This window comes from Muntiacus reevesi, chromosome 8, assembly GCF_963930625.1.
Source record: "Muntiacus reevesi chromosome 8, mMunRee1.1, whole genome shotgun sequence".
In the NCBI taxonomy this organism is placed as follows: domain Eukaryota; kingdom Metazoa; phylum Chordata; class Mammalia; order Artiodactyla; family Cervidae; genus Muntiacus; species Muntiacus reevesi.
In genome coordinates, this window is record NC_089256.1 from 71,504,138 (window position 1) to 71,531,671 (window position 27,534).

Below are 27,534 nucleotides of genomic sequence, written 5' to 3' on the forward strand. Positions count from 1 at the left end.
TGTGCCTCCCTTCATTTAACAAAATCATTAGCAAATATTTATTGATCACCTACTATGTGCCAGTCACTGTTTTAGATGCTTAGAGATACAGCAAAGAGCAAGATGTCAGAAGTCTCTGTGGATATCTCAGTTCATTCATTTGACAATGACATAGCAAATCTTTGGTGAATTCACAATGATGAATGAGATGTGATCTCTGTCCTCCACAAAATTGTATTGTACCAGAGATACCTTTGAAGAATGCCAATAGCTAGTTCGCAAGAGAGAGTTAAAAAGCTGTAAGAGAAGCAAAGTCTAATGACAGGCTGGAAGACAAGAATATTTGAATGCAATAGGGGCTAAAGCAGGCTGCATGAGGAGAGTGGCATTCTCACTATTGGCTCACATAACCATACTACCTATATTAGTTATAAGGTTCTCTAAGTTTTTCAAGTACAGGAAAAAACTTTAATAATAATAGAAAATTAATATACTTTTGAAGCAGTCTAAATAACCCTGTGTGGGTATAAGCTCTTCAGTGAAGGAAGCAATGTCTATTTTATTTTCCTAAATACCAGTGTTAGTGCCTGGGCAGAATAATCTGCAAATTGAGTGCATATCAGACACTGCTTGATGTATGTCACATATAATAAATTATGTAATCCCCCTGACAATCCTGTGAGGTTGGCAACTATTAATATATGCATGGTAATATGAGGAAACTGAGGCACAAAGAGGCTAAGTCACTTGTCCAAAGTCATACAGAGAACAGATGGCAGAGCTGAGATTCAAGCAAAGGCAGCCTAGCTCCTATGTCTTTGTTCTCAATCCCTGTACTGTATTGCTTCTCTCTTAACCTGATGAAAATAATTTCTTCAAAGTTATTAATGAATGATAATGCCTTCATCTTTAGAAAAGGCACAAATGTACAATACCATTTAAAACTGCAACCTAGAGAAGTGACTAATATGTCATTTTGGGCCCTTTAAGTCATTGAGGGAAACATTTTAGGGGTAGGAGATTTTTCTCATGCCTCGTAAATTATCTACTTATCCCTAGATGTACTGTCGCGTTGAAAAAAATGATCTGTTTAAATGAAGAAAGGTACTGAGAAAGGCAGAAACTGAGTGCTATAGTATAGACCTGAGGCCAGGGCAAAGTGGGTTTTCACTGTCGGGGAGGGAGGTTGGTGACCAAAACACCCACAGAATATAGTGAAAAGAAAGAAGAGAGAGGCATGGACTATTTAAAGGGGTCTAGAAAAGTGCAGAAAGCATATCTGAACACATCATAATTTTGCTTAATATCTACCCTGAATATATATTATGCATGAAAATCAGCAAATGCTTATATATGTTACTTGTACAGCCTTCTGCTATCCTTGGAAAAGCGCGTCAGTCTTCCACTCGTGAACTGTTAACACTTAGAGAACAGATTCTTTACTATATCTTGGTGAGATTACCACAAATAAGTTTTGTTGTTGGTGGTGGCGTTTTGTTTAGTTCTTCTACTTAGATTAAATGGAGAATGCCACACATAAAATTGTTTTAAAGATCTGTTCTCCTTGGGTCACAAGTGTCCCGCGTAACAATTTTGACTATATTAACATAAAGATGTTCCGCAGGTATAAGCTATTTCTCTCCCAGCTCTACATTTGACTCATTCTCACTTTTCACACCAATCCTAGCCTTTCAGTACAGGAAACAAGCTTGCCTGAGTTGAGATCATTTGATTCAACTTGCAACCTTCACCATCACCACACTCACCTTCTGGTTGACAACGCTAATATAAATAACAATGCTATCACCTTAAAATGTGTACGTTTCATTTCATAGATTTCAAATAACTTTACATATATTATTACTTTTACAGACACACACACCCTTCCAGAATATAGGTATTATTAAAATCTTCATTCTAGAAATGGACCATAGAATTTTAGGAAGAAGACTTGGTTTGAGTGATTTGCCCGAGGTCAAGCATGTTCTAAAATAGTAAGAGGCATGAACCCATGGCCTGGTCCAGCCTTCACACAGGACCACACGAACAACATTTCCCCTTTTCCTTTTCTCTCTCTCTATAGGTGCTCAGGTTATTACACCCCAGGGGTCCTTTTCCAAGACTTACATACTCTTCCAGCAATGAGCAGTTTTCTTTCGGCTCATCTTTTCTGTTTCATTTTTGAGCCAAAAAAGTATCCTGTTCAACACCAGTAAGAAAAAGAAATGCTCCTGATAATGTAGTCTCAACTACGAAATGTTAAGAAGTAAAAGACAACCTAAAAGAATTGAAAGCCTTTTCTATCAATCTCAAAAGTGCCTCTGATTCTTCATAAGCATCTCCGAGCAGTTCTCAGCCCCTCTCCATTCTGTGGGACGTGAATGAGGGTGTCTGGGTTGTCAAAGTTACTGGCAAACACTGCTGCACGTAGAATGGGGTTCCCAGAGCTGCTAAACTTGCAGTGCACGAGGATGTCCCACACACCGTGAGATGCAACTGCCAAAAACTGACAAAAGTAATCACTGTTGAGAGCCACTGAAAGTGAGACCTGCTTCTACTCAGTTAAACATTCAGAAGTATTCATTATCTTTATTCTCTTAGTTGGTTTCATTTTATTAGTAAAATATTACAAAACTGTAGAAATGCCTATTATTTCAGTAAACTGTAGTTTAGATGGCAATCTGTAAGCTACCTCCCAAACCTCACCACATTCATATATACGATGGAATATTACTCAGGCATGAACAGGGATGAGATTGGATCATTTGCAGAGATGTGGATGGACCTAGGGGCTGTCACGCAGAGTCAAGTAAGTCAGACAGAGAAACAACCACTGCATATTAACACACACATGTAGATTCTAGAAAAATGGTACAGATGAGCCTATTCGCAGGTTAGGAATAGAGATACAGATGTAGAGATGGGCATGTGGACGTGGGGTTGGTGGGCGAGAGGGATTAACTGGGAGACTGGGATCTACATACACACTTCTATGTGTAAAATAGCTAGCGAGTGGGAACTTGCGACACTGTGAGGGAAGCCCAGCCCAGGGCCCTGTGATGAGTGCTGCGTAGTGAGCACAGCGCGGTACTCACACCCGAGGGGCGAGATGGAGGCAGTGAGAGGGGGGTCCAAGAGGGAAGGGCTATATGTAAATGTACGGCTGATGCGCTTCGCTTTAGAGCAAAAACTAACACATCGTAACGCAACTATGGCCCAGTTTTTAAAAACTAAAAAAAAATTTTCATCCCAGTGTGTGTCTATTTTGGTTCTATTGGAAAATCGATTCCAAGCTCCAAAGAACCAGCTTACCATCTTGGAGCTTGCCTATGCCAGCAAATCACTCTTTACCTTACTCTCCCCCTCTTGCCCTGTAGGTCCCAGGCACTTGAGAAATGTGTAGCTGAGTTTACGAGGTGTGGTTCAGTGTCACAGTACAGTAAATATGAGGATGGTTTATTAGGCCGTATAATCTCTGTATACCCGGGATTTCTTTTTTCCTACCCAAAGAGAGATGAAGAGACAGCATGGCAAGCAGTAAGACTAAGCTTTTTCCTGACTCCTAAGGAGTTTTACCAGACAGTTCTGGCTACTTTTGCTGTAAGCTGTTCTGCTGTGAATGAATTTATTTTCTCCTCTGTATACTCTTCTTTCCAACTGCTTTACATTTTATATTAGCTCTAGAAACTGCTGGCGTGAACTATTGAGAGCAAAATTAGACTCAGAATTGTCTGTTTTTGCACAGCCAGACTCTCCTGTAGATATTTTGCCCCTTTCCAGAAAGACCTAAGATGACATTCTTTGCGGTTTTTTTTTTTTTCCTCTTATCTCTCTATAAGAAGCAGGATAAAACTTTATGATCCTGTTCTAGATTAGAAAAACAGATGTTCTGGATTTTTACACATGCAGAAAGGGGAGGGTGCCCTCTGCTGGTGAATGTTCCAAGGACAGGGACTCAATTCTTGGTCATGCGAGGGTAGTGGTGAGACCAGATCACAGGCGGGAACGTTCCCAGAGGAGTACTTCCAAAGGAAATCTTCAACAATAAGTGCTAACTAAGCGAGCTTCTCAGGTTTATCAGGTTCCATAAACACTCTTCAGATAGTCAGGGCAGTACATTATTTAACTTGATGCTGCTCTGTGACGCTAGTCAGTCTCTAGAGTTATCCTGTTGGTTTCAGGCTAAATCTGTTACAGTGTTGTTATTTATGATTTCCTTGAGACTCGGATATTAGTTCATTTATCTAGAAAAGGAAATAATTCACTTTCAGGTTTTTCTTTTCACAGAAGAGTAGTAGGAAACATCTCAATAGTAGGAAACGTCTTCTCACAAGAGTAGAAGGTAATGTTTTTAAACATCCCTAGTGTCTGACACTGGGTCAACCCAGGACCTGGAAGATGACAATATTTAAGGACTCAAATGCCTTCATACATGCCTTTGTCTTTTGACTTTTTCCTTAGGAATGGTGCCAATGTCTAATTTTCTATTAGCCTACAGTCACTGCCTAGTTTAAGCTCACCCATTATCTCTCAGGAGAATTCCAACAATGACCTCCCACTTGCAAGTTTCCGACCTTCAAATGCATCTTCTAAAGAGCTGCCAAAGGCAGCTTCCCTGATGGTCCAGTGGTTAAGGCTCCACATTTCCACTGCTGGGGCATAGGTTTGGTTCGATCCCTGGTTGGGGAACTAAGATCCCATGTGCCTCAGTGTGGTCAATAAAAATGTTCTTTTTAATTTTAAAAGCAGTTGTCAATGTTCTCTGCAAACCACAGAACTTCCCATGTCATTTAGTACTTAAAACCTGTAGGATAAAAAAAAAAAAAAACCTGTAGGATAAAACTCAAACTCCTTCATGCCTTCTCCCTGCTTTCCTTACCCGCTCTAAACTTGGCAAGAAGGTCCCACTGGGGTTTCCCACTCTTCCTTCTACTTCCAAGCTCTGCATCTGTGTTCCAACTGTGCCCTATACCCTGAATGTCCTTCTCAGTCTTACTCTTGCTTTGCTTGACTAATACCTGCTCAACATTTTCGGCTGGACCAGGTTCTCATCTTCTGTAGGTCTCCTTCCCTGAATACACCAACCATCTCAGCTGCATGTGTGCATATATCAACTATCCCACTTTACTTGTTGAGATATAATTATCTTCATGCATGTTTGCCTCCCCACTAGACCTTGATGATAAGCATTAGCTTATTTAGCTCAGAATCTCCATCTCTGTGGAATGAATGAATTCACAAAGTATGCACACTTGAGTCTGATAAAAGCATGTATTACAAATCCATATGGCTCTAACAGGACCTCAGTTCCACATAAACCCACATCTAAAAAGCAAAGTAGAGACACCCCTGTATGTCTGGAGGCTGTCACTGTTTCTGCTAAACACAAGAGATCTTGACTGGGTAAGATCCCATATCACATTTCCTGCCAATAATCCTTCAGTTGTTCCCTAACTTCTGCAGGAAAAAGTCCAAACTCATCTGCTTGGAATCCAAGACTACCATAATCTGTCCTCGACATAATTTTCTGGCCCTCTCTTCTTTTACACAAACCTTCTGCCTCTCCTTAGATTCTGCATCAATATTTTCCACCTTCAATGTCCTTGTATGTAATATAAGGGCCAAAGGGGTGGGGGGGGAAGCTCCCTTTTCTTCATCACCACTTAAAAATAATGATAGCCATTCTTCAGGTCTTAGCACTGAATCACTCCATTACAGCCAAAAGTAATCATTTCCTCCTTTAAAATTCTATAGCACTTATGCTCTGCACTTCTTAGTTAACATTATGTACTTAACATTTGCAAGTTCTTTACAGCTATAAAACTGCCTCATATTTTGATTACTCTTTTCAAATATGGCTGTTATACCAATACTCAAATTGGCAGCTCACAGAGGTCAGCATCGTGTCCTTATTCTTTTGAATGTTGCCATGACTCTAAATCTTATTGTAATAAGCATTTACTGAAAATGTTGATAACCCTATTTGGGAGTTCCGCATAGAAAAATTAATCATCAAAAATAAAAGCAAGCTTATATATATATAATCTGAAATGAGTTCTATTCATTTAGACCTCTTCAACTAGACATATATTTTTCTATAGGAGTAATGATACACATCTTGATATGTCCAGGAAAGGAAAAGTTGCCTAAGTCAGATTAACAAGCCAGAACCAAGGAGAAAGTATGTCTGCTGGCGAGATAAGCAGGGGATAGGGGCAGGGGAGGAGGACCAGGCACCAAGAGGTAAGAGTTACTACCCTCACTGTTTCATCAACCACAGCAGTTGGGTCTTTAGAGAGTACCACTGGTCAACAGTTTGGCGAGAAATTAGCACCAAGGAATTCCAACAAAAATTAATAAAGTCTTGTAAAAGGCACAAAAGAAAAGAATGGTTTTACATACCAATAAATAGTACTAATAAACAGTACAGAACCACAGTGAAGAGGCCAAATTTTGATGTCAAATGCGTTTTGTTCAATTCTGATCTTTTCACCACTTTTGGAAAATTAATATCCTCATTTGAGGAACCTCAGTTTCCTCCTTTCATAGCTTGAGTGTAAGAATTAAATGAGATGGAAAATTAATTACTGTATACTGTGTTGGCCAAAAAGTTCAGTTGGGTTTTTTATAAGATGCTACAGAAAAACCCTAATGAAATTTTTGGCCAACCAGTACATGGTAGGCATTCAAGAAATATTACTTGCCGTTACAAATAACAATACTATTGTTGTTGTAGTGTGTGGTGGTTATCAACTGAGAATCTATAGACAGCCAGTATTTGAAATTCCTGGCTAGCAGGTAGACAGTAAGCTTCAAGGAAAATTCTCATCCATTACTAGACAATTTTGCAAGAGCAAGTACGGCTAGAACTCCAGAATAACCACGCCTGGAATCAAGTTAGGAACACATTGAACTAGGTTTGGTCTGCAAAAGGTAGAAGCTTGATCTCAGGGACAACTTTCAGCTATTAGAATTAGGCAATTAGGCACAGTGGCAGGCTTGTTACAAAGATCCAAAGACTAAAATTAACTTATTCAGTGTCCATCAACTACTGAAATGCATGAACCTGCAGCACTGTAGGGGCTGAGCCTCCGGATGAATTAGGGGTAGTGGAGTAGGAAAGAGGATGACCAAGGCAAAGTGCAAACAAAAGCAGACATAAGTTATTGAGCACCATATTCATCAGGTTTTCCAGAGAAACAGGACCAATAGGAAATAAATATACATGGAACTGGCTTATGTGATTATGGGGGGCGAGGAGTCCTGTGATCTGTAGCTAGCAAGCTGCAGACTTGTGAGTCACCAGGGCTATTGGTGCTTGTGGGGGATAAAGAGTCAATGGTGTAAGTTCCAATCCAAGTCTGAATCCAAAGGTAGGAGAAGACCTGTTTCAACTCAAAGACAATCAAAGTGAATTCTCCCTTACCCTACCTGTTTTTTTTTTTTTTTTCTACTCAGGCCTTCAGCAGGTTGGATGAACCACACCTGCTTTGGAGAGGGCAATCTGCTTTACACAGTCTATGGATTTAATATTAATCTCATCCCCAAACACCCTTACAGACACACCTAGAAGAATATTTCATCAAATATCTGGGTACACCATAGGTCAGTCAAGTTGACACTTAAAATTATCCCCCACAAGCACCCACTACTTATCAGGTGTGGGTGAGAGGCTCAGGAACAGTGCCTCCTGAGGCTTAGTCTAAAGCTACTTCCAGAGTTGATGGGGATGTTCTGTGTCATTCAATGTAGTAGTCACTAGCTGTTTGTGGCTACTGAGCACTTGAAATGTACCTCGTGTACCTGAGGAACTAAACTTTAAATTTTAATTTCAATTCACTTAAATATTACATATAAATGGCAACATATGTCTAGTGGCTACCACATCAGATAATGCAGGTCTAGGGAAAGAAGACAACACACAAGTAAATCAATAAGCAATCACATAACGTGAGCCTTACACTGGAAAAGGAAAAGATTCCGGTTGAGCTAAGGCAGAACTTATTTAGTTAAAATGGTCAGAGTAGGCCTCACTGAAGAGGTTATCAATGTTTAAGCTAAAGCCCAAAGGCCTAAATCTTGAGAAGGAGCAGCCAGACGAGTAATTGAAGGAATAGATTCCAGGCAGGAAGAACCACATGTACAAATGCCCCAAGGTAGGAAACTTCCTATTTGCTTTGAGCAACTGAATAAGCCACACTTGATGGAAAAAGTGTTGAGGAGGAAAGAAAGGGCAGCCTATTACAATAGTGCCAGGCCACCATAGGAGTTTGGGTTTTATTGAGGTAATTTACAGTCACATTTTTAAATATCATTGTGGCTAACTGCCATGTGGAAAATATATGAGCCTACAAACAGACACTTCGTGTGTGTGTGTGTGTGTGTGTGTGTGCATGCGCCTGAGTGAATGTGCTAGTTTGGCCCTCCTCCAATTCGGAATATAATCTCTTTAGTATTAGCATGTATTTGTATTCAGAAGGAATATGCACTTTGCATCCATATTAATTTATGTAAAATTAATGGTGTGTATATGCATATGCTCTTGAGCTTTCTTAAGTATAGGAAGATGGAAACAGCCTGCTAAATACGATGAAAATAAAGAAGAATTCTGCAGTTAAAATTATCTGGCAGATACACATCTACGAAGTACTTAAACCAGTTACACAAATGGAATAGCTGCATACAAACTCTGAAAGATTACCTATAAACTCTTGAGAGAGGTCATTTTCTGGTTGCAGAAGAAAGGAAAGGAGGAGGAACTTTAAAAAGTTAAAAAGACAACCATGAAACTGACTAACATCAAGCAAAGGGGACCCACAGAGAAACATTAAAGAAATTGGAGTTAATTAACTTAGGGAAGAGAAGATTAATAAACTGTTGTGAGGATACATAGGTAGAGGATAAAGTCTAGTTGGAGCTGCAGCGCCACTGGATAGAAAACAGAAGCCTGCAGAATAAAACTGCAGAAGATGCTACTTATGACTTTGAAACTGGAATCAGTGAGGAAAGCAGAGCAATGTCCTTCCATGGAAGTCTTTAATATAGAATAGATTCTCATCAGTCTCATTTGAAAGGTTTAAGTGTGATCCTGCCCAAAGGCAAGATGCTGAGCGGAATGACTTTTCAAGGTCCCAGTCAGCCCAACAAGACCACACAGCGGATGGTGTGATGCGATTTTCTCTTGTTTACCCATATCTTATTGTTTTACACCACCATGTGGCCACACTGAGTAGAAATGCTATAAATTTTGAATCTGAACATAGGCCTGGAGAAATGTCAATAATAGATTCTCATACTTTTAGAACTGCACAGTCTGTTTAGAGATATTCAATGTGTAAAGTCACCTGGCATGAATATCTGTTCATCATGATTTGTTTTCAATATTAATTTGGAAAACAACACTGATATCTGTCTTATAAATAACAACATGTCATATTCTTTTATTGTGTATTTGCTATTTGATCGAAATAGGATTTGATTCACAATAAGCTGAGTTCATGACATAAAAATCTTTTATTTTAGGCGCTATTTATTTGAAAGCCAGATTCTGACCCTTTTACATTTGACAGACATATTAAGTAAACGTGACTACAGAAAGAATATTTTCTAGTGAATTCAAATGCAGTATCAAAAGAATAATTGATTTACTTGCAGAAAAAACAGTAATTATCAACACATTTTTCAAGACATCATGTTAAAAATAAATTTAAATGCAATACATTAAGCCACTGTGCTTCTTGGTACCTTTTTTCTTTAATTTATGTGATAAATACAATAACATCCATTAGCATTTGTTAAGCTCTCATATGAGCTAAATGTTGCATTGGACTCCATTTAATACGTTGGAGAAATTGACAAAGCCCAGTCTGTCCCTTCATTCCCATGTCGCCTCTACTAAGAAAGCTTTCTGTTAAATATGGACGGTGAGGCTGACCTAGGGCCAGCCTGCTTGTGTTACAATCCTAGGAAACCATGTGTCATAGTTTATAAGGAGTTTTAGTTGAGTAAATAAATAATGTTTTGTCATTTAATCAGCAAATATTTATTGTATGAGGACCACACTGTATAGTACCACATTAACAATGCCAGACACTTCTTGGGCACTGCAGAGAGAACAGTGAATCAAACAGGCAACAATCCCGGCCCTCAGGGAGCTTCCATTCCAGTGATGACCCACACAGTAAATACTGGGGCTTTGGGGGCCATAAGGTCTCTGTTATAATTATTCAACTCTGCTACTATAGCACAAAAGCAGTCATAGACAAAAGTGCACAGATAGAGGAGCATTGCTATGTTGCATTAAAACTTAATTAACAAACCCAAGTGGCAGACCAGATTTGACCCACAGGCCTTGGCTGACTGACAACCATAGAAGAAGAAGACAGTAATAAATACTACCAAAGTGAAAAATAATAAACACTATGTGAAATGGTGATAAGTACCGTGGAAAAAGTAAAAACAAGCAAGAGTATGAATAGGATTAAAGTGTATCAGGGTCATCCTTTACTGAGAAAATAACACCTGATAAAGACCTGAAGAAGGTGGGCAAGAGAGGCAGGGGTGTCTAGGGAAAGAATATTCCAGGACAGAGACCGTTGGGTGTAAAATCCCAGAGGCAACAGTGTACCTGTTCTTTTTGAGGAAAGCAGGTGGACAGTTTGGAGCAAGTAGGAAATGAGATCAGAGAAGTAATATGTGACCAGATGGCATGATGCTCAAATTCCATTTTAAAGATGGGTTTTCATTCTAAGTGAGATAGGAAGCTTTTGCAGTTTTAAGCACAGCAGTGACCTGCTCTGGTGCACTAATTTTAATGGGATCATTCTGGCGGTTGTATTGAGAATAGATGGAGGGAGAAGCAGGGAGTCCAGTGTGGAGTCTGTGCAATAATCCTGGTGAGACATGAGGGACCAGATGGTAATGCTGGAAGTGGTGAGAAGAGACAGGATTTGAAATAGGTTTAAGATAATCTGACCAGAATTTTATCCTGGATTGGATGGGATGTGAGACAAAGAGGAAAATCAGTGATATACCAAGATTTTTGCCCAAGAAATTAGATAGACGGAGAAGACTGCTAGAGATAGAGGAAGAAAGGAAGGTCAGGGTCTCAGGTATGGAGATAAGTTTAGGTATCCAATTGGAGAGGTTGAGATGGCAGCTTTAATAAGAGTCTGCAGATCCAAGAAGAGGATTAAATTCGGGGTATAAATGAATGAACTGTCAACCCATGGATTGTGTTTAAAACCATGAAACTGGTGAGATCACCAAGGGATTGAGTACAGAAAGAAAGAGAATGGGTACAAGCATTGTGCCCTGGGAACTCCAAGGTTAGGAGTCCAAGAAAATGAGGAGACACCAGCAAAGGAGACTGAAAAGAGCAACCAGGAAGACAGGAAAGAAGTCATAAAGAGTGGAGCTGTGCAAGCCCAGTGGGAAGAGAATACTGGAGGAGAGAACAGTTGCATCAGTTATACTGGACAGTATGTGTAAACTATAGAGACTGAGAATTGAGCCACTGCATTTAAGAGTGTGGAGACCATTAGCAGCATCACTAAGAGCGGTTTCAGTGAAGTGGGAGGAATAAGAGCCTTGCTGAAGTGAGTTGCAGAGGGAAGTTTTGTTCTTTCATTCATTTGCTTGGTTTTTGTTTTTTTGTTTTGTTTTGTTTTGTTTTGTTTTTTTCATGAGAAAGCATTAAGATGATAACTGGAAGGGAAGTGAATCAAGAGAGGCTTTGGGGGTGTCTTGTTTTGTTTTAAGGTGGTAGGAAGAACAGCACTTTTGTGTGTTAGTAGAAAAGCTCCGAGAAAAGGAGAAATTTAAAGAAAGAGCAGGAAGGTACGAGAGAAAGAGCAAGAAAATTGCTGGAGCAGTTTCCATGTGTGGGCAAGACAGGATAAGATCTGGAGCAGAATTGTGGGTGGGACTTATTCACATTCTGCATGTAAAGTGCTTCTCATGGTGCTCAGCACTTAGTAAATCTTAAAACAGACATATTAAACTACCAACTGTCAATTAAAAGGGTTTGGCTAAAGTGATTTTACAGTTCCAGTGTTGCCACAACATTCAGTCGATGAATGAAAGTAAGTTGAGTAGAATGAAGATGACGGAAGGAAGACATTGAGAAGTAACATTGAGTCACACTGACTAGCATCTAGGATTTTAGTCGAAAGGTAAACAAAAGTCTAAAAGATTCCTGAAGGAATGTAGGAAGAGTGATGGGTTAGTGTTTCCTTTTGACCCACGAGGTGAGTCAAGTACCAGGATCCAGCCAGGTACTTGACTCCTTATAGATAATTAATCAATTATCTTTGCCCTTTATAAGTTCAGCATGATGGAAAACCACTATCTCCTGTCTCACAAGTACTGCATGGCATAATGTTATTTCCATGCCCTTTTCATGTTCTTCCACTGATTTTTTACACTGTTTCATAAAGGCTAAGCTGTAGGCCATCCATGATAGGACAACAGACATAGGAAGGTGGGGGGTAAAAGCATAACTGCCATTTCCACTGAGAAGAAAATGGGGTTGGAGCAACTGCAACCCCATTGTGTTCCTAATATGAACACAACTCTGTGCCAAGTACTGGAAGAAGCACACTATACTTATGAAAAATATCCCAGCAAACATGTAGCTCTATGAAACTACAGTTCGTTATTTAACACTGTTATCTTTTTATGATTGCAATCATTGTGCTTCACTGAGGGCAGGCAGCAAATTTCCATGAATCTTAATTCTCCACTTACTTCAATATAGATTTGGAGATGTGTTCCCTTGGAAAAAGGACTTGAGCACCCAGGTGTCATAAAATCATACTTAAGAAAGTAGTAAAATTTGACCGCACATTGTAATAGAAAAGCAACTTTTGGAAAACATTAATAAAAACAATAAAAGTCCTAATTTTGCAATGATGAACTCAAAATCAACTCACCAAAAGCTTTACAAATGCAGGAAAGCTGAGAAACTCACTGTAGTAACCTACCTCCTCTTCTCACAATTGTTCCAATCCAAGGACAGCAATGACTAACACGATAGAAACAATCGATTTAGATTTTACTTAACTCGAGCCACTGTGTCTATGACCCAGGGTTATCTTTTACAGTTCTTGCATGTCTCAAAACTGTGAAGTTCCTTTCCTGAACTCTGCTCAATATTTTTAGTACAATATGTATGTTGTCCCTGAAATATTTAAGGGGACCTGTGACTCGAATGTGTAGAAGCTGGTGTCTGACTACTGATTGACACTTATATCTAGCTTGCCACCTGTTGCTCAGCTTAATACTCTGCTTTCCTTAGAGTTAGGTAAACTATGCTAACTCTGGCCCAGGATATGTGTTCTGTAAATAAAATCTTACTGGAACACAGAAAGTCGTTCTTATTTGTTTATTTATTGTTTACAGCTGCTTCTAAAAGGCAAATGTACTAGTTAGGGCCCACAAAGCTTAAAATATTTACTATTTGGCCTTTTACAGAACGGGCTTCCCTGGGTGGCCCTAGTGGTAAAGAACCTGCCTCCCAATATAGGAGACATAAGAGACAAGGGTTCGAACCCTGGGTCAGGAAGATCCTCTAAAGGAGGGCATGGCAACCCACTCCAGTATTCTTGCCTAGACAATCCCATGGACAGAGGAGCCTGGAGGGCTTCAGTCCAAGGGGTCGCAAAGAGTCAGACACGACTGAAGTGACTTGGCAGGCACTCATGTCTTTACAGAAAGAGGTTTCCCATACATTGTTTAACTAGTGACTGGTGTCCTCATTAAGCAGTGTTTGTCTGAGACGTATTTACCTATCCACATGCTAACAAAAGGAGGAATTAGAGTGCAGATCAAGTCTGCACCTCTGAGGACCCAACTTCTACAAATCTAGAGTGTGCTGCCCTTGGCAGTAAGATTTTACATTTTCCTTGATATCTTAAATTCAGAATTTATAAAATGGATTTCCATTAGGTTACAAGCACCTACATGTCAAGTAGATTTCCTTTTTTGCTTATTACAGGAAGAAAATTTTACAAGTGTTTCTGTGCTAAGTCGCTTCAGTCATGTCCGACTCTTTCCAGCTCTATGGACTGTAGCCCACCAGGCTTATCTGTCTATGGGATTCTCCAGGCAAGAATACTGGAGTGGGTTGCCATGCCCTCCTCCAGGGAGTAGTGTTTCTATCAAAATGCAAATATCTGAAATTTACTTTGCCCCTCTCTAGTATAATTTTTATAACTTGTTTTCTACTCCCTATCAGTTTGTGTGATATGAAAACCTCCTAGCTCGTTTCATCTTATCATTAAACCAGGGCTTTGAAAAATATAAAAAGGTTTCTAAAAGATTATTATTCTTAAATTATTGTCTTTTATTTTGAAATGTCAGTGTATATATTCATTTCAATACCACATGTGTGAAAAGAGAGATATTGAGCTGAATAATCCTTCAAATGGTAGTACTTTTCCCCATTGTTAATCTTTAGAGTTCTAACTTTTTGTCTGTCCTGAGCGAAAATCTAAACATTCTAATTCTTCAACAGAGTACCATAGTAAGTTTATAGCTGCTCTGTCTTAGACAATATATATATTTAGGGAAGGAAAATTTCTAATTCAATTTACAATTATGTCAAGAAACAACACGTATCTGCAGGCAAAGATAAGAAAAACATTCAGGGTACAAAGTGATAGGTCTGCTTAAGTAAATAAACTTTTGGTACTAGTGATTAGGCACACAGGATTATTATATGTTTAATTGGCCAATGTGACAATTTGGAATTACTTCCAGTTACGTTTAATTGGATTTGGAATCTCTGGAGGAAAGAAATAGAGAAGCCTAGCAGAGGAAAAGTCATAAAAGTAAACTGTTTTTCCGAAGGGTGCTAAGCAATGAATTAATATCCACTGCACAATAGTTTTTAATATCCCCTCAACTTAATGAGACTAATGTGGTGGTTATACACACTAGATTCCAGAACTAAATCAATGAAACACCAAGGCCAGGAAAACAAAGTGTTTGTTGAGTTGAAAATTTTTTATTTTCAATTTTAAGATGACTAGTTAAGCCCAAGGTGAATAATCTCTAATTTAGGTAAAGTCTGAGACATGCCTAAATACCAGTATAACAGTTATCTATATATGTTATGCTAGATTTGAAGGTGTTCTAGAGTTCATAAAATAAATGTTATTCTATAAATGCTTTGCAGTTTATTAAGAGGTAAACAAAATGAAGCATTCTCTCATTGTCTTTAAACCTTCTTATACTATATAAACAGAAAAACCATGTAGAAGACAAATGGCATGTTGCTTCTCTTCTAGATTTAATTTCAGTACTAGAAGAAAAAAAAAAAGACCTACTTTCTACATTCTAAAATGTGCTTTATGCTTTGCTTAATATTAGCCTAGTCAAATTTAAAAAAGATCTTTGGTATTTATATATAATGCCTGCTATAGTTTTCCTTCTGTCCTACCTATAATTTTTTTTTTTTTTTTTCAATCTGTCCTTGTTCTTAGGAGTGCCATGATTGCTGACTACATGTTCTGGCTCTGTGGAGGAAGTGAACATGGTGTAAGCAAGCTCATCAAACTGTACTGGCAGGTAAAAATTGATGTCCCACCCAGGGAGGAGGAGCCCGTTTCATTTTTAGAACCAAAATGAAGGACTGGTGCTTAAAAGACTGCTGGAAAAGGTAGCTCTGGCCATATCAATCAGAAGGACACTACTCCATAGTAATGTATTTATAATGAAGTAGATTTTCTGAGACTAATCTTAAGGGCAAAATTCAAGGTTGTTAACCCTTGGCCCATACTTCAGTTTTACAACCCAATATAAATTTTAGACATCCCAGGAACTATGTTCCCAGGCATGCTGCTGTAATGACATGATCCCTTAAAATATGAACATTGTGTTTTCGTAGATTCTTTTTGATCTGTGAACTGTAAAAGCAAATTCTAGAAGTAATACCAATTACACAATAAATAAAAATACAAAGATCCATTGTATTTGTAGAGTAATGTAGCATCTGAAACACTTAATCTGTTATAAACTGGAGATCTTCGTTCTTATTTATTATTCAAAACAGCAACAAGAAGTCATACCAAAGGTCAACTAGGTGTCAAGAAGGGAGTCACAATTTCTCAGAATTTTAAGAAGAATTTGTTGTTGTTCAGTTGCTAAGTTGTGTCTTCCCTGTCCTATACTATCTCCCAGAATTTGCTCACACGCATGTCCATTGAGTCGTTGATGCCATCCAACCATCTCTAATTCAGTCTCCTTCACAACATACAAATCTATTCTTATTCTGTCCTCTCCCCACAAGCTGTCAGTGACTTTCTCCTGAAATACTTTCAAGGTGAGGAACTCATTCCCAAAAATATAACATCTAACTCCCTAATTACTGAACTACTTTCCTCATTAAAATGGATTTCTACTCCCTTAAAACTTTCATCAAGTGGTTCCCAGTGAGGCCACATGGACCAAATGGAAATCGACTTCCAAATGAAATGTTATCAAATTTAAAAATCCAGTACAGAAGCCTCTTCCAAATTTCCTCTCCAAACTGTGTGTGGCCTTTTTTTCCTTTGTATTTCAAGATGGTTTAATGTAATTGAATATGAACCTTATCAATCAACTAGAATAAGATCTTCTAAGACCTGATATGTAAGATAGAAATAATTGTCAACAGTCTCCTGATGCTTCCTGATATTTTCCCCACATTTTCAGTATTGTGCCTTGGTGCCTGGTTTTCTGTTTCTGTATCACCTATTATCCTCGTTGAACAATAAAGTACTAGGCTTATCATATAAAATTCTTAGAAATTTATATGATTCCATCTGAATATTTGAAGCTCAAGTCACCTGCTATAAAAAGTAAAGATTTAAATTAGCCCTAATATATTTGAAACCTGTAAGTTGACCTTCAAAATGTAAAATTTTAGACTTTATTTTTGTAGTAAATAAATGTAGAAAGTAAATGCAAGACTTTCCTAAGGAAATCTAGACGATGCAAAACAGTAGTTACTTCTATGTATGTAAGCAAATAATTGTAAAGAATTGCCAGATGTGGAAAACAAGCAAATAATATCTACTACGTAGCTATATTAAAAGAAAGTGAAAGTGTTAGTCATTCAGCCATGTCTGAGTCTTTGAGGCCCCATGAACTGTAGCCCGCCAGGCTCCGCTGTCCATGGTATTCTCCAGGCAAGAATACTGGAGTAGGTAGCCATTCCTTTCTCCAGGAGATCTTCCTGACCCAGGGATTGAACCCAGTTGCACTGCAGGTAGATTCTTTACCATCTGAGCCACTGGGGAAACTCAAAGTAAAAGAAAGGGGTTATTATTAAAGGATTTCAGAGGTTTTTGAAGAAAGCTGGGAAAGCAATTGAATCTTGAAGGTTAGATGATATTCAGCAGACCTGACATTTACTAGGCTCCAAATGAATGCTTAATTAATTTATTCATTCATTAAACAAACACGTATTAAGCATCCAATATTTTTTCTACACTGAACAAGGGGAAAAAAAATCCAATGTTGGTATAGTCTAAGATAAGTTAAGAGATTGAAATTTTTATAAATGAATTTTTGTCTGTCTTCTTCAGCTTTCAAAGAGTATTAATATCCCTATTTTATTTAACTCAAATTTTTAAAAAATATCTCCACTTACCAAAAAGTACATGCTATACAAAAAAGGAATAAAACAAATGCTATTATTTTACTATTTTTCATTAATAAAATATAATAAAAAACATATTTGTCTTTGTATTCTTTTTCTGCTTTAATTTGAAGCAACTTGATATACTGAAAAAGGGCTCTCATCTAGAAGTCAGAACTGACTCAGTTCAAGTTCTAACACCAACATCTAACCTAAAGCAGGCTAGTCTCTAGGGGAATTTCAGCTAGAAAATAAGAGGTGATGGTTGGATGGCATCACTGACTCAATGGACATGAGTCTGAGCAAGCTCTGGGAGTTGATGATGGACAGGGAAGCCTGGCATGCTGCAGTCCATGGGGTCACAAAGAGTCAGATATGACTGAGCAACTGAACTGACAACAAGGGATTTGAGGTTTATTCTTAAAGCCCATCTTAGCTCTAAAATCTCCTATTTTCAGGGACATTCAAATATGATGTCACACAACCTACTGATGATATGACAAATGAGTGGTTAATATCCAAAATACATAAGTGGCTTATACAACTTATCAAAAAAGAAAACAACCTGATTTAAAAATGGGCAGAAGACTTGAAAAGACATTTTTCCAAAGAGGACATGCAGATGGAAAACAGGTACCCGAAAAGACACTCAACATTGCTAACTATCAGAGAAATCAAAGCCGCAACGAGCTATCACCTCACACCTGTTAGAATGGCTATCATCAAAAAGACCACAAATAAAAAGTGTTGCTGAGGATGTGGAGGAAAGAGAAACCTCCCACACTGTTAGTGGGGATGTAAATTGGTATAGCCCCTGTGGAAAATAGTATGGAGTTCTCTCAATAAACTAAACATAGAACTACCATATGATCCAGCAATTCCATTCCTGAATTTATATCCAAAAACAAAAACACTAATTCAAAAAGATACATGCACAACAATGTTCACGAAGGCATAATTTAAAACTGCCAAGATGTGGAAGCAACCTAAGTGTCCATAAATAGATGAGTGGATAAAGAAGATGTAGCGTGTGTGTATATACACATATATAATGAAATACTACTCAACCATAAAAAAGAATGAAATTTTGTCATTTGAAACAACAATGAATGGACTTGGAGGATATTATGCTAAGTGCAATAAGTCAGGCAGAGAAAGACAAATACTATATGATGTCCCTTATATGTGGCATCTTAAAAATACAACAAACTAGTGAAGATAACAAAAAAGAATCAGATTCACAGATATAGAGAACAAATTAGTGGTTACCAGTGAAGATAGGGAAAGAGGGAGGAGAAATATAGGGCAAGATTAAAATATGCAAACTACTATGTATAAAATAAGATACAATGATATACAATACAGGGAATGCAGTAAATATTTTATGATAATTATAAATAAAGTACAACCTTTAAAATTTTTGAATCATTATATTGTACACTTGTAATTTATAAAATTGTACAACTATACATCAATAAAAAACACATGTAAGTTACAAAGTTTAAGGAAAAAAATAACATAACTAGAAAACATCCTGCAGATAAGTTCCACAAACAAAACCCCTCTAACCTGCTCCAACATGAGCACTCCACACCACTGTCTCCATAGTTACATAATTGCTTCTGCTCACCAGTCTCTTCCTGACCTTCATTCAAATGTATATATCTTTCCCCAAACCTTGGTCTGTTCTAAATCAAAAGGGGTTTGTGGAACACTGCCAGAGAGTATGCAGTTCATGTTAACTTTAAAGACAAGTCCGTCCCAAAGCTCCACGGCAATCAAAGTGTTCAATATAAGAATGCCCCAAACATCACAGACTAGAAGTTATGTCTGCATGTATGTTAGTAGCTGTCCATTAAGGCTGAAGAGATGCGGACTTTTTTCACTATTTCATAAATGAAGAAGTTACAATTTATCTGCCTTTCAACCACATAAAATCTCTACCATTCTAGTCAGTTATTCTTTTAGAGATGTTCAACAGAAATTGAAAATTTCAGAATGTAAAAACTTAAGAACAAGTCTAAACATACTCTCACAGTCTGTCAACTTACAAACCCTCAGATGCAGATGAACACACCTTTGCTTTGGTGAGTTCAAGAATGGCTTTCAGTTGTATTAGGAATATTTTTCATATCATCAGCTCAGCAGGAAAAAAAAATGCAAAAAAACTCTACACTATGTGACAGCTTATACTGGGATATGTTGCTTTCATTAAAAGTGTTTGCCCGCATTATTCTATAATGGTATCACCGCTTCATACAGTTCATGGGGCTCTCAGTCCCATCACTTCATGGCAAATAGATGGAGAAAAAGTGAAAATGGTGAGAGACTTTATTTTCTTGGGCTCCAAAATCACTGCAGACTGTGACTGCACCCAAAAAATTAAAAGATACTTGCTCCTTGGAAGAAAAGCTATATGACAAACCTAGACAGTAGTAGAAAGCAGAGACATCACTTTGCCGACAAAGGTCCATATAGTCTAACCTATGGTTTTTCCAGCAGTCATGTACAGATGTGAGAGTTGGACCATAAAGAAGGCTAAATGCCAAAGAATTGATGTTTTCAAGTTGTGGTGATGTAGAACACTCTTGAGAGTTCCTTGGACTGCAAGGAGATCAAATTAGTCAATCCTAAAGGAAATCAACCCTGAATATTCATTGGATGGACTGATGCTGAAGTTGAAACTCAAATACTTTGGCCACCTGATGTGAAGAGCAAACTAATTGGAAAACGCCCCTGATGCTGGCAAAGATTGAGGACAAGAGGAGAAGAGGGTGACGGAGGATGAGATGGTTGAATGGCATTACCGACTCAAGGGACATGAGGTTGAGCAAACTTCAGGAAACAGTGAAGAACAGGGAGCCTGGTGTGCTGTCATCTATGGAGTTGCAAAGAGTTGGACACAACTAAGTGTCTGAACAATCACTTCTTCAGAGGTGAAGAGGGCTGGAAATAACTTGTCACACTATACCCGCATTCTTTCTTCTACAACTTGATACCCATCTTCTGTTATCAGTCAGTCTCCTCCTCTCAAACACCCCCAAACTTTACAACTTCACAATTCCAAACTAATTAGCAAAATGGAAAGTCCCTAGTCCAGCCATTTTAAAGTATTGACACATACATATTCATATATTGCTTCTAAAGTAATAAAATTATTCCAAGAAGAACTTGAAGAGTAAATTCCAGTCTGTCTCCCAAGCTCCCTGCCTGTTAGATCCAGGGCTAAATTGAATAGCATCTGAAGCAGAGCTAGATTTAATAGCATCAACAAATGTAAAAACAAACAAGTGTTCCTCTTCCATTCCTGTTTCCCTTTCCTGTTTCCTCACCTTTATTTTCAGCCATGCTCTCAAACACGTGAGTTATCCTATGTGCAGCTTTATCTCCTGCAATGTGAGGAACAGAGCCAACTCTGGTCTGCATCACTCAGCAAAGTGGAGTGAGAAAAGGCAGTAACAGCTAATTTTGTTTCAAAAGTCCCATGAAATGAGTACAGAGAAATCCCACTGAACGGGGGCAAGCTGCCTGGTCAGCTCATTCCCCACCTTGACTGTTCTTTTTAAATTCTTTCTTTCTTTGAGCCACAAACCCCTAGCTAATTTTGTTTCAAAAGTCCCATGAAATGAGTACAGAGAAATCCCACTGAACGGGGGCAAGCTGCCTGGTCAGCTCATTCCCCACCTTGACTGTTCTTTTTAAATTCTTTCTTTCTTTGAGCCACAAACCCCTTTGAGAATCTCATTCAATTGACAAGAATCCACCTAGAAACAATACTCAGAAACACATACACAGGAAAAAAAAATGTGCTTTTTATCTCATTGTATTGGAAATTGATCTACACATAGTTGCTAAAACATCAATGACAGGGAATTATGGCTTTCTCACAGTTGTAAGAAGGTTGTACACTTTTTTTGGAATAAACCAATACATCATTTTGACATTGCAGCAATGTCAGTGTTTCTTCTTAATGGCAGTAAGAGGTAAAATCCTGATTCACAAAATCTCTGATAGCAAATGGAATCTGAGCTCCTGTAGCTCACAGTATCTCATATGGAGCACGCATCAAGAAATATCAAAATTCATATTACATCATTGTCCTCAAGTCCATGAGATTATCTTTATTAACTTCATATTATCAAGGCTATCTATGTCAGCAATTTGTTTCAATTTTAATTTCATCTAGACAAAGAGTGACCTTCATAAGAGATAAGCCATCTGCAAAGTTTCTATAGATTTTTTTATCCCTAGAAACACTCAAGACTTTCTCACCTCCAGTATTAGAAAACTCAGGTTTCTAAGAATTCCTAATATTATTTTAATAATTTCTAATATTATTTTATTGAAAGCAATAAATTATTATTTAATATATAATTTCTAATTTTATAATAATTTCTCTAAATGAGCCACCTCATTTAGAATAACAGCTCGATACCAAAAAAAAAAAAAAAAAAAAAAAAAAAGGTTCTTCAATAGTATCTCTGATAGCAAATTCAACATTTCAATCAAAAGGTTTGCCTCATTTTTATGATGAAGATATGAGCCATTATAAAGCTAGTCCTGGAATGAACTTCTCACATCCAATTTGTTCTAAGAAGGGGCTTTCTTTCCTCTTGAAAAATTTAAAAGAATTAACCAAATCAAATATCTCCTCAATCTCTTCTCTGGATTGCCAACAAACTTCTCTGGTAGGAAGGAACCTCATGGTATGCTCCTGTATCTTGACAAAGGTTTACTGAAAAGGCACTGATTTGAGTTCTTGGCTCTGAGGAAGCTGAAGACTTTCACAGCAGTGGAAAGGCCTCTTTGGGGATTGCTGGAAGGGCTGTTGACACGAACACAAGCCCATGTAAAAAGGCTGACATGTGGAGCATCTTTCCTCAGTGAAGCTGCAGAGGCTGAGACAGTGCCAACATCTCGGGTCCTCCATCTGTGCAGAGAATACCAAAACTCCCCATCCAATCCAAGTTGTGCTTGGCATTGAAATGTGCACCATCTTAAAGATATCAATGGTCTAAATGGTTTCCAAGGAGGGCTCACCAAAAAGGAATATTTCTTTGGTGTAATAAGTCTCCTTTCGAAGGACAAGATCAGGAGCTGGCTGCACTGAGAGACAAAAGATTTTCCCCAGGCACATGCTGGAGGAAGACAGTGCACCGTCTGTTATCCCCTAAAACCCTTCCATGGCTTTCAGGGGTTCACAGACCACAGGATAAGACTCTTGCACTGCTCCTTCTCTTTGCAACAGCCCTATTTCTCTTTGGTATTGGGCCTAACAGGAGACATTTACTGCTTCCAGCGCTCAAAGCAAAAAATAGCACCCAAAATGTCAGTGTCATATAGTGCCTCCCGAGACTGCACTGCAGTCATTCAAGCTTGAAATCCTTCCATTCCAGTGTCTCCAGACTCCTCCTAAGTTAGTGGGCAGCTTTCTTCTTTACTCTCAAATTGTATTTGTCATTCCTATTCGGTGAGCACCTATTTATCGAGCATTTATTTGTGACCATGTGTTAAACACTGTGCTAGGCCTTGGATATACAGCAGTGAGCAAAAGAGACATCACCTTGTCTTCAAAAGTATATAATCTAGCACAAAATGTTTACCAAAAAAAACCCCTAGTACTTAAATTAGACATCACTTCTTAATCTATTTTTCTTCCACAATACCATCAAAGTACCATTACAGTTTGACATGAAACTCAGACCAAACAAAGAGAATAGTTTTGTATAGTTATTTTGTATGCAGTTTTAAAATTCAGTTGCTTATGCTATTTCAACAAATGTGCGTGTGTATGTGTGTGTGTGTGTGTGTGTGTGTGTGTGTGTTAAGTTCAGAATTGCAGACAACTTCTCTGCTATAGTTGAGTTTGGGATTCATCAGAATATCTCGAGAAGGTTGCAGTTTTCCAAGAGTCCTTTGTCTCATTGGTTTCTGTGTTCACAGATGTCTTCATGAAAATTCCAAGGTTTTAGCTATTAGCTTCTTTCAAAAGTGGTGATTCTTTCAACAATCTAATGGATTTCTCTGGCTAATCAGAGAATGATGTAGGATATCTTTATACTGAACAGAAGCTGATTTCCAGAGTAATTTTTTCACTCCTGTTCTTTTCTTCTTGATACTGCAAAATCATCCCAATCTTAGTCATTTATCTAATAAAAACATATGATTTCTCAACCTCAGAATAAAAATAAAATCTTCAACATGAAATTATAGGCAAAGTCATGTCAAGGAACCACAAAATTTTTATCTTTAACCAAACACCTACATATTCTGGAGAAGAAAAAAATTGTGTTCTCTTCAAAGATTTGCTTCCCTGTGAGAAAATTTTCCACAGAAGGAACCAAATAGAAATACCACATGAGCATTTCTCTTAAGTGGCTTATATTTATAGTTTATTTATTTATTTATTTGACCTGTCAGGCAGAGAGTTTATAAAATATTTGAGCAAGGAATTTCTGAGTATAACCCAGGGTATACAGGATTTGGATTAGATATCATCTGAGAAAAACCAGTCACTCACCTACAAAATATTTTCCCTATGAGTTCGTATGTATTATGCTTAGATTCCAACCATTTGGCATAAAAGCTCTAGTCATCCCCTGGTAATATGAAACAGAAATTTTATCTAGAGGTGTTTAACTCATTAAAGGGTGACACAATTGTGGGAATTAGTCTGAGACTTCCCTAGTCTCTTTAGAAACATGAAAACAGAAAGAACCTTGAGGGAACAAGATGTGGAAGGAAAGGTAAGCTCTGATGAGGAAAGGTGACAATGTCCTGGAATATAGGGAATGCAGACTGAGCAGAAGGACCTCACATAGGCAAAGGATGTGTGGTGCTTAACTCTGTGAAGGAAAGGGAGCAAAGGGAAGCCGGTAACACAGAGCAGTAGAACCAAGTCAAACTTCAGACTCACAAGATATAACTTCCAGGTCAAATGCTAGGATTCAACTTTGGATAAGTCACTTCATCTCTGTATTAATCAGCTACTGCTGCAACAATGCTGTGCAACAAATCACTCTAAAACTCTGACTTATAATAATAAGCAGATTAGCTTGAGTTTGACTGATCTAGACTGGGCTTGACTATGCTTAGCTCTAAGCTGCAGAGAGGCCTAAGAATGACCCATGTGTCTCATCCTCCTTAGACCAATGGCTATCTGATGTCTCTTTCTTATGGCAAAATGCAGGATTCTAAGAAAGTAAAACCATATAAGAACGTTTCAAACCTCTGCCCATACCTTGCTTGCTAACACCCCTTTAGTCAAAGAAAACCATGTGCTTAAGCCCAAGGACAAGGAGTTAGATTCTTCTGCTTACTGGAAAGTCATGACAGCCCTGTTGATATGCTATTGCTATAGCTGTGCTATGCGTGGTTGTGTCTGACTCTCTGCGACCACATGAACTATAGCCCGTCAGGCTCCTGGGATGGGAGCCTGTCCGTGGGGTCAGGGATGCCCCATGACATTGCTATAGGGAGGGGGGAAAATCAAGACCAGCAACTCTGTCTACCATAGCACTCTAGACTGTTTCTGCTACTATATGATGAGGAAGTCGGGTTAGGTCAATGGTTACACGCTGACCTAACACTGGTCTAGTGACCACTGCATTAGAGGCACCTGGGGAAACATTAGAAGTATTAGATTCCCCAGAGTTGGGCGAGATCCTGAAAATCATATTTTTCTACTGTCCCCCTATTAGGTGATTCTACTGCACAACTGTGGGCTAGATGGTCTCCAAGACCCTTAGTAGTTTTTAAAGTTAATGGCCAACTTAATCGACAATAAAGTTTATGTAGGGCTTCCGTAGGTGCAAAGGTCGAGTGGCAGATGACCTGCACAAGTGATGCTGCTTCTCTGACAATGCAGCTGATATAACCCATAAGCCCCAGATTTCTGGCCCCTTCAGTCTTTCCACTATATATAATAGAAGCCTCCAGTAAGTGAGGCAAACTGCGCTTCCCATTTTTAAAGATCAACAACTGCTCTCCCCTTCTTGCCCCTTACTCACAATGTAAGTCAGGTTTTCCTGCCCTCCTATCCCAAAAGCAGACTCTGTGGCTTCCTCAGGATCCTTTCCTGTACTTGGTACTACATCGAGGCCACAATGGGACTGCAATATTTTTTCAGTCATTTGCCTACAAAGAGATCTGTCCATTAAGCTAGGCAATATGACAATTCTCATTTTATGAATTCTTGTATTTTTCAGTTAGAAGACAGGCTAAAGAGGAAATGTCCAAATTGAGATGAGAGGTAAAAGGGAGCTTCTTTTCCTGGGTCTTGGAAAAAAGATAAATGTAGAAATGAATTTCTCATCTAATTATTCATTTCTGTTTATATATTCTTTAATGATATGTTTCTATGGTTACCAGGGTTGTTAAATGCTGCCTGTGTTTCATTTTGCTTTGATGCTATTTGAGGTAGTATGCCAGTAGAAGAGGTTCACTTGTAAATGAAAGATGTGATTTAGGCTTGTATTTGATCCAAGGTTGAGTGTTCTCGTTAAGGAGATAGTGACCGTGACATTATCTTCTGTTTATATAGTTCTGTGTAGTTTTTCTATTGATGTTCTCTGAGTATCCCAGGGACTAAGAAGGAAGAAAGAAAGGAAGAAGGAAGAGAGAGAAGGAGGGAGGAAGGAGCCTGAACCATATATATATTAAATTCATGCATACATATCAGAACTATATATATATATATTTATATATACACATATATACATAGTACATATCTATACATATATATAGTACACATTGGTACTGTGTGTGTGTATGTGTATGTGTGTGTGTGTGCATATATATATATATATATATATATATGATGGCTTTGATTTGAACAGATTGCCAAGTAGGTGAGGTTGTTTTTTACCTGCCCCATCCTTCCTTTCTCCCCACACCATCCCCCCTCCTCTATCACACATATACATGTCAAAAGCCAAAGCTTTCTTTGAAAAAATGAGTCAAACACTCAATTACTTCCCCTCAGTGTGAAATCTACTCAGAGTGTCACCTTTTGGTAGTTTTCTTGCCTTTGAAATTCTAGTTCTCACTGAGAAATAAACAGCTTTGTCTCCTGCCAAAACAATTTCCGGCATCCAGATCATGCAAGAATGGGTGGACAGAGCCTCAGAAAGTGGCCTCCAGAGGGCTGCACACTTGTACATCAGCCCTATCTATCTGCAAGTTGATATTTCACCCTTCATAGAAAAGAGTGGCAGAGGAGATCGAGCATGTTCAGGTGATATAACACAAGGAACCCAAACCTTGTGCTCTGTGAAAACCTAGAAGGGTGGTTGGAAGGGGGGGAGATGGGAGGGAGATTCAAGAGGGAGGAGACATATATATACCTGTGACTGATTCGTGTTGATGTATAGCAGAAACAAACACATATTATAAAGTAATTATCCTCCAACTAAAAATGAAAACGAGTGGCATCATATCAAACAAGAAAATAATCCTCAGCCACTCCTGAGAAATATTTATTTGGCACTCTTCTTCAGAAATATATATATATACTATATATATATATATTTTCATGGTGCTGGTTTGGTTTTGCAGTAATATCCATAGGTGATTAAATAGAGTCAGCTTTTCCTTTTCTTTTTTCTCTCCTAAAAAGCTTTTTGGGTTTCCGACAGTTCTTAGGGGAGAAAAAAGTAACCTCTAAATTTCCTTTCATTTTCCTTCATTTGAGAATGATGTGAGTTTCAGAGATATAAGGCAATTTGAGCCTTCTTTTACTTGAACAAATTTAGGTATAACTATTTGATTCCCAAAAATCCTGTGGCTATCCTGCTAGGTTGCCATGAGGTTATTTTATTTACATAGAGGCTTTGCCTTCCAGTTCAAATTTGTGAACATGTGGATTCCTTCTTTGTTTTTGTTTGCATCTGAAGATCAAAAATTGCTATGAGCAAAACCAGTTTTAGAGGAGT

At 38.2% G+C, this 27,534-nt stretch overlaps 1 protein-coding gene across 1 annotated transcript in view; it reads left to right on the plus strand.

Moving 5' to 3' along the window:
* SPATA16 (spermatogenesis associated 16) overlaps positions 1–27,534 on the plus strand; it is a 229,329-nt gene that overhangs the window by 127,393 nt on the left and 74,402 nt on the right. Inside the window, 1 exon segment of the mRNA XM_065942119.1 lies at positions 15,465–15,549. Within this exon segment, the coding sequence (XP_065798191.1) occupies positions 15,465–15,549 (85 nt within the window).